The sequence below is a fragment of the Vicugna pacos genome, chromosome 27, assembly GCF_048564905.1.
Source record: "Vicugna pacos chromosome 27, VicPac4, whole genome shotgun sequence".
Lineage (NCBI taxonomy): Eukaryota > Metazoa > Chordata > Mammalia > Artiodactyla > Camelidae > Vicugna > Vicugna pacos.
In genome coordinates, this window is record NC_133013.1 from 27,319,319 (window position 1) to 27,333,540 (window position 14,222).

The 14,222-nt window shown below is 39.4% G+C and overlaps 1 protein-coding gene and 1 long non-coding RNA gene across 11 annotated transcripts in view; one reads left to right on the top strand and one right to left on the bottom strand.

The window, feature by feature from the left end:
• The window catches only part of MYO9A (myosin IXA), a 174,762-nt gene that overhangs the window by 108,817 nt on the left and 51,723 nt on the right, over positions 1-14,222 (top strand). For 4 of the 10 annotated variants that reach the window (XM_072951108.1, XM_072951110.1, XM_072951115.1 and 1 more), the window contains 8 exons: positions 925-1,005; positions 2,670-2,780; positions 3,634-3,756; positions 5,235-5,384; positions 6,195-6,514; positions 7,112-8,698; positions 11,197-11,296; positions 11,817-12,032. In XM_072951108.1, coding sequence (XP_072807209.1) covers positions 925-1,005; positions 2,670-2,780; positions 3,634-3,756; positions 5,235-5,384; positions 6,195-6,514; positions 7,112-8,698; positions 11,197-11,296; positions 11,817-12,032 — 2,688 coding nt within the window. The remainder of the gene's footprint in view (positions 1-924; positions 1,006-2,669; positions 2,781-3,633; positions 3,757-5,234; positions 5,385-6,194; positions 6,515-7,111; positions 8,699-11,196; positions 11,297-11,816; positions 12,033-14,222) is intronic. The other 6 variants (XM_072951109.1, XM_072951111.1, XM_072951116.1 and 3 more) reach the window with 4 other exon arrangements.
• LOC140689789 (uncharacterized) lies at positions 2,322-4,341 on the bottom strand. The gene is made up of 2 exons (XR_012064900.1): positions 4,059-4,341; positions 2,322-3,523 (listed from the first exon to the last, which is right to left on the bottom strand). It is a non-coding gene; the product is annotated as an uncharacterized lncRNA (long non-coding RNA).

Genomic DNA, 14,222 nt, shown 5'->3' on the forward strand with positions numbered 1-14,222 from the left:
AAGCGGAAGGGATAAAATGATAAAGATAAAAGCAGACATCAATGAAATTGAAGATAGAAAAATAATAGAGAAAAACTAATGAAACAAAAAAGCTAGTTATTTTAAAATATTAAAAAAAAAACTTAGAGGGTGGGAAGGGATAGACTGGGATTTCAAAATTGTAGAATAGATAAACAAGATTACACTGTATAGCACAGGGAAATATACACAAAATGTTATGATAAATCACAGAGAAAAAAATGTGACAATGAGTGTGTATATGTCCATGAATGACTGAAAAATTGTGCTGAACACTGGAATTTGACACAACATTGTAAAATGATTATAAATCTTTAAAAAATGTTAAAAAAAAAAGAGACCCTGGAAAGCCAAAACAATCTTGAAAAAAGATGAATAAAGTTGGAAGTCTCATAAAAAAAAAAAAACAAAATTATAAAACTCCAGACTAATCTGGGAAAAGAAAGAGGTAAAGCACCAGTTATCAGCATCCGGAATGAACGAGGGGACATCACTGCTTACTCTACAAACATTAAAACTGAAGCAGTGAATTCCTGCCTTCCTGGATGCCTTCCTGGATATTTCCCCCAAATTGCTGTAGGACTGCGTGAGTTTAGATAAAATTGTTTCATGAAATGTGAAGAAAAATAAAAAATTTATTCTAAATTTAAAGTATTCTGAAATACACCTGCAATTTTTACTGTTGCCAAGCTATCAGCTTTAAGATTAAACTACCATGCTTGTCCTTCACTGGCCTCAGTTGAATCAGTGTGGGAGTGTACACAGTGTGCTTTTCAGAAACAAACCTATTTCTAGGTATACCACTTGTCTTTGCATATTTTGCCAACATGATTGTTTATATTTATAAATTGTTCATTATCAGTTTGGAATAGGAGAAAATGCTAATTACATTGCTTTGTATTGCAGGCCTCATTAAGCAAGCTGATGGAGACACTTGGTCAAGCAGAACCATATTTTGTAAAATGCATTCGCTCTAATGCCGAAAAGGTAAAAACATGCTATAAATGAGATCTTCTAGCTCAGCTTACTTCAAACCAAGCTTTAAATTCTTTCTAAGGAGAGTAAGTGGAGGGGAAGAGCTATCTATGATCTTTGTAAGGAGAACCGTGTTCTCTGTGGATATCGGTGTAATTTCCACACTTACTGCCTGTGTAGAGTAGTATATGGGCTTGATTTAGCATCTCCTAGAGAAGCAAAAACCTCTTGAAATTCCATCAGACAGAAGAATTTTATGCAGCTTTTGTTACCCCAAGGTTACTGTCTCTTGTTTGGGTATAAGCTGTCAGTCATTCCTATAGAACCTGCTTGGCACGTTTCATGCTTAGAGATTCTTGTGTCTGTAAAATAAGGAACATACTGTGGCCATTCTTGATACTTTATTGTTCTATATGGCAGTTCCCCTAATTAGAGCTTTGCAAAATGTATTTATTAAGTATAAACATTGTCATCTTTATGTCCATCATAGGAAAAAATAGTTCCAGCCTGAACAGCTAAAATGTAGTAGGAATTAGGTTCAGCTTTCTCGGTTTTTAAGAAGCAGTCTCCAACTCTGCTAGGTACAAGCTTTGTGATCTTAGATGAGTTACGTAACCTTTTCCTGGCTTAAATGTTTTCATCTTTGTAAGAATATACTGTAATTACAGAATCAGCCTCATAGTGTGTTGCGAGTATATGTGAGTCAACACCTGTATAGCACTTAGACTGTTTCTAGCCCATGTGAAGCGCTTAGTCAATCTTAGTTGTTCTTTTGTAGTGACAAAAAGGCAAACCATTTTACTTATGGTTGAATGGGCGTTAGAGTCCCTATTATTGATTGAGACCTTTCTATACCAGGAGTTCAGTTACTAAAGTGTTTAAGGGTACAGAATAAGTAATAAATGTTAAGTGCCATTGATATGTAACATACATTGCCTACTTGACTTTTGTTTACTTGACAGCTGGTATGCCCCCTCTCTCTGCAGGGAAATGTTTGGGATTGCCTTAGTGCATCACTGGAAAATAGTGTTTAGAGAATAGGGAGAAATACCAGAAACTCCAGACACATTCTCTTTTGGATGTCTCAGAACGTGCCTACTGAGATACCCAGGAGTGACAGTGCTGTGGCTGGTGATGGGCGAATGCCCCCCATTCGCCTCCTCCCTGCGATTCCTGCCCAGTGGGGAGATCAGTCCTCTCACCCTTGGACTGGTCATTAGAAGAGGAATCCGTCAGCTCTCACTTAACCCAGGCAGCTGGTAGAGTAGTAGGTGGTTTCTGAGGGAGATTATAGATAAATGCTTTAAAAACAAAAATACAGACTTGACTGAATATAAGTAGGTTAATCTTGTTACAGATTTTATAGTGACTGGACTGTGTAGCTGCCTCCATGGGCAACTGCATTCCTTTTGAGCTTTGAAGGTCTTCCTCTTCTGTAGCTGGAGAAGCCTGGAAGCTCGGGGTCTCTTTTTTCCCCCTAGGGTCAGGCAGTCAGAAGTCTTCTGCAGCTACCTGCTGGGGAGCTAAGACTGTCTAGTTGCCTCTGCTACGTCTTAACCAGACAACCTCTAGTCAAAATTTTTAAATATTTAAAAGTTAACTACACTTATGAGACAAACATTAATTTGGAGATCTATTCTTCTGGGTTAATCTTTTTCCCATCTGTTTTGTTTTAGTTGCCATTAAGGTTCAGTGATGCCTTGGTACTTAGACAGCTTCGGTACACTGGGATGCTGGAGACAGTTCGAATTCGCCAGTCAGGATACAGCTGCAAATACTCTTTCCAGGTTATGCCTTTATAGTGATATTTAAATATATATGCACATCAAGTAAATTATTCCTATGTCTTGCTTATTTTTTAGTTGAGGCTCACTTGTTTATTTCTCTTAGTTCTTCCTTTCCTTTCCGTATTTTGTATGTAGAATTGAAGAGGGATAGAGAATACGCATTCCCATTGAATGGCAACAGTCTCATTAAGCTTGTGTTGTAGTGGAATCTGGAAGTTGGCTAATGCAGGTTTACTCGTAATGTAGCCAGTTCTTCACACTGATTACTCCAGTAATTGAAGTAGTTCAATCAGAACTACCTAGTTCAAAAGAAAGAATTCCATTTAGTTTTCCCTTAAGTTTTCTCAGCAGGATTTTCTTTCATAGGAGGCTGCCAGCAAGGCTCACTGCTGTTCTCATCAGCTGCTGCTGCTGCTGCTGTGGGTGTAGAAATTATTTGGAAGCTTTTCAGCAGCTGAGCCAGTCTTCACTGTTACCAGGAGGGAAAGCTTCGTTCTCAGTTTTATCCTGTAATAGCCGCCACCTTTGCTTATTTTTCTGCTAAAAATTTCAGATTCTTGTTAAATAACTTTTTCTTTGGTCTTGAATACAGCTTTCTCAAAAGAGATAATTAGTTTCTGCCCGTCTTTTCTTCTTTGATTCTCCTTTGATAACAAAATATGTCCAAATCACTGCTCCCCCACCGTTTTACTTGGTAATCTTTTGTAATATTTTAAATTAGCAAGTAATTTCTTGGGTTCACCCTGTTTAAAAGAATGAGAAAAGGATCAATAAAACAACAATTAGCCAGTTTAGGAACTTGTTTACATATAATTCTCTTGTGATTTTACAACATTTTCTTTTCATTTTTCAGGATTTTGTGAGCCATTTCCACGTACTTCTTCCCCGAAATATTATACCATCCAAATTTAACATTCAGGATTTCTTCAGGAAAATAAATCTTAATCCAGATAATTATCAAGTTGGAAAATCCATGGTAAATATGATATATACAGCCCTTGTCAAAATTGAGTGCATTTTTGTATTTAAATAATAATGGCAGTTTTTGCCTGTGAGAATGTTTATAAGAAAGGTAATGTACCAGGTATCTGAAGGAAATGAGGCCAAGATTTTTACTTAATAGTCTTGGTCAGTCGTGATCAAAGAGCTTATGGCCAGTGCTCTAGTCCTGCCTGTGATTGTCATTCCCCTGCTGTCCTCAATTTATCAACTGTGCTTTTTCTCTGTTACCTTTCTTGTGGTTTCTTAGGCTAGAAACCATCATCATATTTGGCTTACCCTTTAATTTTTTTTTTACAAAGCTCTGCTTCATTCTTTTTCCTTACAAGTGATTCTCGTATTTCTCCCTTTTTCTCCGTTCCTACTGCTTCCATTTTAGTTCTGTTTCTTAGCTCTCACACACATTTCTCTTACAGTAAACAGGTCCATCATCTGATGCCAGTCTATTTGTCGTTCCGTTTAACTCACTCTACCCATAGTACTAGAATCATCATCTTAGTATACTTCTTTCTTTCTGTCGGCTTCCTGCTTAATAATAATCCCCTGATAATCTCCTCATTGACTCTGAACAGCTTTCTCTTTTTCAAGAATCTCTGTATTGTGACTTCACACTGTTTAATTGCTCCGTTGTCCCCAGTTCCTGCCTTTGTTACTATTTCCAGCTCTTTGGCTCAGGTGGTATCCTCCATCCCTCGCCGCTGTTAGCTTACTGTTTTCCTTTAGGGTATCTAATATCTATTTGTTCTTTCTTAGAATGTTTTTTAAATTTTTGACAAAAGTAGGAGGTGATAGATATGTTATAGTTTGTGGAAATCACAATGTTTACATATATCAGAATGTTACATTGTACACCTTAAATATATAGTTTTTACTGTCTACCTGCTCTTAAAGTCGAAGTACAAATCCTATTTCCAAAGGGATTATGTCTAAGTTATCTTTGTATGCCTCTGAATCCCTAAAGATTTACAATGGAACGAAGGAGTAAATAAACAAACTAATGAATAGCTTTGGGCAACAAGAAGCGTTTGATACATACTGGCTTTCAAAAAGACTATGATTATTGATTTATTCATTTCATGATCAGACTTTAAAATCTGTGGTTGTCATCTTTTCTTCCCCTCAACTACAACATCCTTGAAAAATACAGCATATTTCCAGTACTACATTGGCTCCTGATGGTAGGGAATTTCCCGAGGGGATCACGTGTCACAGTCTGGCACTGGGACTTTTGTGCTGATGCTCCTTTCCCATCTCCCCTTCTGCATTCTGGCGTCTCCTTTCCAGTTTGAGGATGATTGCCTTGGATGAGTCGATAGAAATATTTGTCAGTACTGCTTTTGCACTTTTGCCACAATATCTGTTCCCTAAAAAAGCTTACAGCAGGAATGATGATTCATGAAATAAATTTCTCACTGCTTCTCAAGCTGTGCTCCTTGTCTGTCTTCCTCCCGGCAGGTGTTCCTGAAGGAGCAGGGGCGGCAGCACCTACAGGACCTGCTTCACCGAGAGGTGCTTCGCAGAATTGCTGTGTTGCAGCGGTGGTTCAGGGCCTTGCTCTGCAGGCAGCACTTCCTCCAGCTGAGGCAGGCAGCCGTTACCATCCAGGTGGGAGCAGAGGACTCCTTGCGTGAGATGGGCTAGTTTATTTAGCCCGGGTTTTAGTAGCTGAACTAGTTTACTGTGAACATTTAAATAAGAATGTGAACTTCTTTAGAGATAAGAATGCATCCTGTTCATTTTTGAAATGTTCACAGCACCCAACAGATTACTTGGCATATAATAATGGACTATTAAATATTGATGGAGTTAAATTTAAACTAAATTGAACTTGTAATGTCTTGTGAGGTATAATTAGGGGCAGAGGAGTTACATGCCTTAATTTTTGTTGACAAAGTTATTTTTAGTTTTCTGAGTGATATTTGAGAATTATATATGCATTGTCGTTATGTATTCATTTTGGATGAAAGGTACCTTATTTCACATTTATTTTTAAAATTTCTTCCCTCAGTGATTTATATATGATGGCTCTTTTCCACAGGATCTTTTCTGTTTGTACAAGAAAATTTTAGGATCTTAACCTTTGAAATGTATGGATGTTGAGCTTAAACCCATTAGTATTGGCAAATTGTAGCATGAGAATATAATGTAATTTGTTAATTTGTAGAGTGTGAAAGCACCAACACTTTAAAAATTATTTTAAGTTCTACAGTTAACTTCATTGAGGTTGTATTATCTAAAATAAGTGTTTTAGCCAAGCATATATAGAAAAGAAAACTTGTTTTTCTACTGTAATCACCCACAGTTTAGCTGTATAGCCACAGAACCTCTAGTTATAAGACAGTTGTTCTTTTCCTTTTTCTATGAAGAGGTGTCATAAGATGTGACAGCTGCCTTTATTACGTTGTTTCCCCACAGCGGTTCTGGAGGGATTACCTACACCAGAAGCAAGTGAGAGAGGCGGCTGCGCAGAAGGATGCTTTAGCTGTGGCCCACGCGGCCGCCATTCTGCAGGCCTCCTGGCGCGCGCACCTGGAGCGGCAGCGCTATTTGGAGCTCCGGGCCGCTGCCGCCCTGGTCCAGCACAGATGGCGGGAGCGCTGCAGGCGAAGGCACGCGGCTGCCGTCTGTATACAGGCCAGGTGGAAGGGCTACCGGGAGAGTAAGAAGTATCGAGAGCGAAGGGAGAAAATCATCCTTTTGCAGTCGATGTGTAGAGGATTCAGAGCTAGACAAAGGTGATCTTCGTTGCTATAACAGTTACCCCTCTCTTCTCAAGTACTCTGCTTATATGTCTGTGAACCTTTGCCTAACTTGTATTAGGTTGGTTCTGTACACTGTCTTCTCTGCTAGGCTGTGATACTCCCAGCAAGGTTTAACCACACCGAGTGGTCTATCATAGAATCTAAATAAGTGTTTATTAATTAAATTGGGTTGAAAACTTAACAAGATCTTTGTTATAACTGCTAAGAGTTAACTTTCACATTATGTTAAGTCTTTAAACATTGTCAGTATTAAACTGTTTTTACCTTCAGAAACTTTAATCTCATATTTAAGATTTACCTTAAAATAAGGATATTATTAAAATCAGAGCTTTATTTCTGAGTTAATTTATGCTTTGACTAGAATGCCCAGTTAGGAGTAATAACACTTAATAAAATATTGTCTCACTCATAAAAATAGAATTATGAAATGTACATCCAAGTCAATTTAAGAAATATTACATTAAAAGAAAATTTTGAGACTTCTCACTTTTTGAAAGATTCTCAATAAATGTATTCTCTCCAGTGGTAAAAACAGATACTTCTAACTTTTTTTTTTCTAATTTGACATAGATATAAAGCTTTAAAAGAACAGAGACTAAAAGAAACAAAACTAGGACTTGGACTGGCAAATATCAAGCCATATGCAACTCTGGAAATTCAGGGTTCAGACCCTTCAGAGTGGGAGGATCGTTCCTTTGACAACAGAGTAAAAGCCATAGAGGAGTGTAAAACTGTGATAGAGAATAATCGAATCAGCCAGGAGAGTTCAGGGGACTGGGTGAACGAGTCCCCAGGCAAGCGGCAGGAGAGGGCCAGAAGCCAGAGTGGTGTGGACGTGCAGGAAGATGTGATTATGAGAGAGAGACCCAAGTCCTTGGAAGATCTCCACCAGAAGAAAGTAGGCCGGGCCAAAAGAGAGAGTCGGAGAATGAGAGAACTGGAGCAAGCTATATTCAGTTTAGAACTGCTCAAAGTCCGCTCTCTCGGCGGCACGTCTCCTTCAGAGGAACGCAGGTGGTCTGCAGAACTGGTGCCCGAGGGCCTTCAGTCTCCACGGGGGTCCCCGGACAGTGGGAGCTCTCAAGGCAGCTTGGAACTTCTGAGCAAGCTGGAGCCCGCAGTTCTAGGTGAAGGAGACTTGCCACTTCTGTCACCTAAGAGATCTGGCAGTCCAAATTCTGAGCCACGGGACAGTGCCCTCAGTGCCTCAAGTGAGATTAACTGTACATCGATTCAAAAGGGGGCACCTTCTGACTCGGTGCATCTGAAGACTGGGGCTTTGAAGGAGAAGCTGGTTTGCAGTTCTGAATCTATTACCTGTAAGCCACCGCTGAGAGACTCCTTTACTTCAAATAGTCTGCCTACATTTTTTTACATTCCTCATCAAGACCCACTGAAAACGGGTTCCCAACTGGACACGAGTATCCAGAGAAACAAACAATTGGAAAGTGAAGAAACACTTCCAGCTCTTACTTTGGGTATCAGTAGGGAAGCCAGAAAGTACCATTTCTCAGGAGAAGATCAAGTTGTTGCTTCTTTGAATACAGATCCTTCCAACACTGTGCTTAAGAAGTTAGAAAAGCTGAACATCGAGAAGGAAGAAAGGCAGAAGCAGTTGCAGCAGCAGAATGAAAAAGAGATGATGGCACAGATTCGCCAGCAAACAGGAATTTTAGAAAAGGAGCGTAAAGCCTTTAAGACAATTGAAAAGTCAAGACCTGGTGAGTCTTTTCTGGCACCATCTGTCCATCAGTCAAAGCCAAGAGTAGAGAGGCCTTCTTCTCTCCTCATCCTGAGCACCCCAAGTAAGGAGGAACCCACTGCAGTCGGGACTCCATCAGTAGCCTTTGTAAAAGATGCCTCCCTTGCCCCACAAGACAGCCCCTCTGGTCACTTACCCGTGAAGGACCGACCTGTCACCCTGTTCTTTGAAAGGAAAGGAGGCCCAAGCCAGTCTGGTACTATCAAGGAATTAACAAAGACAGACAGACTGTCCACCCAGCTGAATGTAGCCTCTAAACTCTCTAATAATCGTATTTCAAAAAGAGAACACCTTCGGCCGACTCAGCCTTACAGCCACAAATCTGATGACCCTTTCAGAGACGGAACTACTGGGGCCATTTTCTTCCTGCCGAAGGGGAATATGAATAGTTCCCTGTAAGTGAAGTGTTTGTCTTTTTATGTGTAAATGGGAAACTGCTTGGAAAATTTCACTGAGGTACCTTGATTTGCCTCAACTATTTTGTATGGGTGCTACTCAAATTAGCCATTTTCTGTGTATGAAAAAAACCCGCTAACTGTTGACTCCACCAGCCACCTGAAGTGGAATTTAATAATAATAGCCTAGGAGTCTGACTGAGCATAGATAGCAGAGGTTCGGGTTCCTCGCATTACGTGAGGAAGCTTTTGTGAAGACAGTGCCTGGGAGCACAGTTGGTGGGCTTTCGCAAATTCTGGTCCCCGAGAGTGGTAGGCGTCGCAGCCCACGCTTGCGGGCATCAGGCTGTAAAGTGGGGCTTTGTCCAGCTGTTGGCCTGTTTATGGTCTTCATTAAGTTCTTTGTACTTTTTTCTGTGGAGAATACCGCATAAAACTTACTGTCGTAACCACTTTACAGTGTGCGGTGCAGCACTGGTAACTGTGCGCGCTGCTGTGCAGCCGAGCCCTGGGACTTTGTCATCTTGCAAAACAAACTCGGTCACCCATTGAAAGCAGCTCCCGTCCCCTCCTTACCCCAGCCCTGGCAAAACCACCACTGTACTTTCTGTTTCTATGAGTTTGACCACTTCACATGCCTCATATACATCTGAGTTCTTTATACTTTTAAGTAATGGTAACTGTGAGAAAAGCATTTTTAAAGTGGTACATAAAAACAAACTTGATAAAATTTAAGATGTTTATATTAAGTCTTTGTATACAGTGGATTCTTTCCGTTCTTATGGGAGAATATCACTGTTTAAATGAAAGGAGAGCTAAATCTTAGGGCTAAAAAAATTAAATTTCACATTAACTATGGAAATAACTTTTTCTTTCTTCTCACAACCTGAGCTTTTAAATCTTTCAGTCTTGAAAGTTGCACACAGATTTTTAAGAAACCGTTTATAAATATGGGCAAGAGATCACTGACATTTTATTTTTCCACTAAGGATTTCTATATATTATGAAATGCAGTTGAACTACATGACAGCTTGAGCTCCTAGTCCTGCCCATTAACCTCGAGATTGCCCAGAAGTTCAAAAACTACAACATACAAGCCCATCAGAGAACGTTTGAAAAAAAAAAAGTATTATTTTCTGTTATTCTGATTAGGTCTGGTGATGTGAGATGTGTGTGTGTGTGTGTCGGATCCATGAATCTGTTCTGTAGAAGTCTTACTTGTAGACCTCAAAGAAACAGTTACCCTGTGAATTACTCCTTTCATCATTTTGCCAAGATAAACAATCTTATAGCTACTTGATCTAGTTTGCTTTACCTCATTAAGATCTCCTCATCTTCAAAATGATTATGCATTAGATTGTTTACGTGAAAGCTTAAGTAAAATTGATACTTCACACCTTTTCTTGTTCTGTAATGCTAGAAACATTAGCATTTAATAGAATCATAAATGTTAATGTTTCTAAGTTACCTAGTCTAGTTCCCACATACTATAGATGAGATCACTGGTGCCCTTGGAGGTGAAATGACTTGTGTTAAGGTCACATATTTTGAGAAATAGCTGGGACCAGAACTTGAGTTTCATGATTAGAAGTCAGCGTTGGGTTTCATGACTACAAAGCAACATTAGATTAGTGTTCTTTCTGTGCCACAGTGACAGTAAGTGCATGGTAGTCTTCATCTGGCTAATAAGGGAGAATGAAAAAGGAATCATGGAGAAACATAAAGAAAATGCCATGAGTTTAAAAGTCAATGTGGTCAGGTGCTGTCAGTGGTCCTGTTCATTGCTTCTCTCTTCGGAGAACAAATCCAGGGCAAACGGCTCAACTGTGGCAAGAGAGCTTTCAGTGACCAAAAGGGTTGTCATTTACAACAACCTAGCATCGCTAGACTTGATTGCACACTGGCCACCAAGGGAGATCTCTGAGGAGCTTTTGGCTAAGAAAAGTTGCCATCTATTGAGATTTGCCTAGGGATTATTACATAGAGCAAAGGGCCAGATGACCTCTTACGACCTATTTGTAAAATTAAATGGAGGATTTTGAATGGAAGGGCAATTAGTCTGCCGAATGCATACAGATTTTTAAGAAACCGTTTATAAATATGGGCAAGAGATCACTGACATTTTATTTTTCCACTAAGGATTTCTATGTATTATGAAATGCAGTTGAAGTACATGACAGCTTCAGCTGTCACTACTATAAGTTAATGTCTACTTTAAACCCAGCACTATGCTAGAAGGTGAGAGATCATTCTCATCTTAATATAAAACAAAGAAATGAGGTCCTCATCACTGGGTGGCTACTTACTTTATAGTGATTAAAGGAAAGCCCCTTCTAAGACTGGCTCTCAGGATTTGGAGGTTTGTTTTTTGGCTTTCTCATTATCAAATCTATTTCGTTGACCTGGCCTGGCAGACTATATTTCATGCTATACTTCAGGACTGCTGCCATGAGATATCTGCTAGGAACTGAAACATAATCCTGTTGTTTTATCCTAAGTGTCACCAAGGAAGCCTTAAACAGTGGAAATCCTCAACTCCATAAACAAGATGAACCAGCATGGAAACCTGTGAAGTTAACTGGGCTGGGCCAAGGAGAGGTAAGTCCTCAATTTTGTTTGTTTATCTTCTTTGCAAAATAGACACACGCTATTTTGGAAATTATTCTTCTTGTAGGTAAAGCACCTTGTCTACGCACTTACTCCCAACTGTTTGTAGAGAAAGAAGCCGTGAATTAATTCTGTTGTATTTAGGAAGGTGTACTTTAGGCAGGGAATGGTGCCTAAAAACCCAGATTGTATTTACGAGAAAGAAATTGCCAAGAAAAAAAAGGCAGTTTATGCAAGTGACTTTGTTGACTCATTATGGCAGTGAGGGATGACTTCCTTGGCTGTGGAGAGAAGAGCAGTGTAGATCCAGCTCTGTTCTTTCCCTGTGTCCACAGTAGTGTATGTGGGTTGCTTTTGGTTATCGCTGTCACTTCTAGTGGAGAGGGCACAGGGGCGGAGGGGATGGTTCAAGACCTTCATGAGCTCTCTGATGTCTTTCTTTGGCATCGTCTCCAAACAAAACGAAAAAAACAAAACATTGTTGTGTTATTTGTTTTATCATTTGGTCAAGCAGGTTGCCAGACCGGCCCATAAAAAGAAAGCTCGAATGGCGCGGACGCGCTCCGATTTCTTGACTAGAGGTACTTTTGCCGATGGGGAGGGGGATACAGAGGAAGATGATTACGATGACATTACTGAGCCCCTTCTCTCCCTTGACCAAGCTTCTCACTCTGAGCTAGGGCCTGCGCCCAGCCTGGGCCAGGCCTCTCACAGTGACTCCGAAATGGTAATTTTACAGCATATAAGAAAAATAGGCAACAAGCGAATCTGATGGGCGTAGTCTTTGCTAATCTAAAGCTAACCTTCACAGCTTCTTCTCCGTATAATGGTTTGTACGTGGGAAACCTCAGTGAACACAGCAACTAAAGCTAAACCTTAATTTGATAGGACTTGGAGAAAGGGCACTTCAACATAGTGTGTGTGAACTCATAAATTAGGCCCCCCAAATTAAGATTATCTAAGCAAGCGCTGATGTAGAAATTTTCTGTGTTACATCTTAAGAGGTCTAGAGCAGGCGGCCTCAATTTTTTTTTAAAGGGCCAGATAGTAAACATTTTAGACTTTCTGGGTCACACAGTCTCTGTTGTAACTACTTAACTCTGCCACTGTAGAGTGAAAACAGCCATAGGCCTTCAGTAAACAAAGGGGCATGGCTGTGTTCCAATAAAACTACTTACAGAAGCAGGCAGTGGGCTGTTTCCTGATCCCTCTCTGGTCTAGTGAATAGGGTATATGTTAAATAATTAAGTAGCTTTTAGCTGAAATGGTATTCTCTCTCTTTTCTTTTTCGCCTTTAAACTTGCTTCATCTCCCCATTTTTTCGTAATAGAAAATAAACATGAATTTTTCAGAGTTTAATGAACAGTGCCTAAAATTTCTCCTTGGACCAAGCCAGAGAAGTAAAAGGCTGTAGATAATGTGAATTTGTATTAATCACAAATGATAACATTGGAGTTATGTTTGAATAAGGCTGCATTAAAAAAATAACTTTGTCATCATATCTCAACCCAAATTAGGGGTGTGTGTGTGTGTGTGTGTGTATATATATATATATATATATATATATATATATATATATAGTTTGACAATTATGAATATATTTATGAAGTTATTTGATTTTGGAATTGTCCTGGAAAAAACAGTGTGAGTACCCTGCATGTCTAAAATGTTATAAAACATTATCACTGGTGAAGTGGAGGGATATGCATTTTATTTCCATGTATATCCTTAATTAAGTTGGATTGCTAATTCTTCTTTAGCATCTGTTCATTATGGGAGAAACATTTTAGGATGGTCTTCTTTTGGCTCATTAATATTTAATCTTTAAATTGTTTTAAGCTGTTTGTGACAGAGACCTTGTTAATGAAAAATTTGCTGAGTCCCAGAATACCCTCATTATCTTTATCTTTTGTTGGAAATAGACCCAGTTTTTAAATGATAATATTGATATTCTGTGGAAGAAGCAGCAACAGCAAAAACAAAAATCCATGGCCACTTCTCTAATTAGACAAATGAATCATGACCCTGTAGGATTGTAAAAGTTGCAGTCTGTGTATCCATTAATATATGTGATTAGAGCCAAAGCCTTCTTTTCAGTGTAGAACAAAGTAACTCCATTTTGGACGTGCCCTGTTTTTGAGCTATAAATAATGAAACATACTCTATCATACGCTTAGTTGTTAAAGATGAAATCATGTAATGGAGCAAACGAATTTTAATGGAAAGCACTGCTGTGTATTTTTAGGGTAAACTGGGAGCATACTTAGATTATTCTCCAGAGGACACGTAGCTTCTCATTTGTGGAAGAATTTAGCATTTGCAGTTGCTGTTTTTGTTCCTGAGCGTTTCCTTTGTTACAAACCTTAGTCCTCTTGGTGGTAGAATTCTTTCTCGCTGAGAACTCTTACTGAGATGGAGCAGGAAGTTGGGCCTTCTGCTTGGAGGGCCCCTGTAAGGGTTCTAGCTGGTAGCCTCTGCCTACGACGCTGTTCACCTGCTTGACGGTCACTGCATGCCCGTAGTCGTAGAGCGCCCTGCACAGCGTGTTAGTCACCCCTCCAGCGTCTCACCGTCCTTCTGTTTCATCACGAGCTGTTTTAGGAGCAGGTGGTGGTGTTTGTTTCTGGTGGACACTTGCATGAAAAGCTTTGCTTTCTTGAACATGCTGATAAATACTTATTGGGGTTGGGGGTGGGAAGGGTAGGAACAGTTTTAAAGTGTGCTTCTGTTTGTTTATCTTGAAAATATGCCATGTTTAATGTTATCTGATATTGTGAAAATGAAGACATTGTTTCTAAATGGAATCCGCTGAATTCTCAAAATTCAGGTATCTTCAGGATTTTAAATGGTCTAGATTTTCTGGGCACATGATTTTTAAGAAACTGGATAGTTTTTGTTTATTTTATTTTAGTTAATT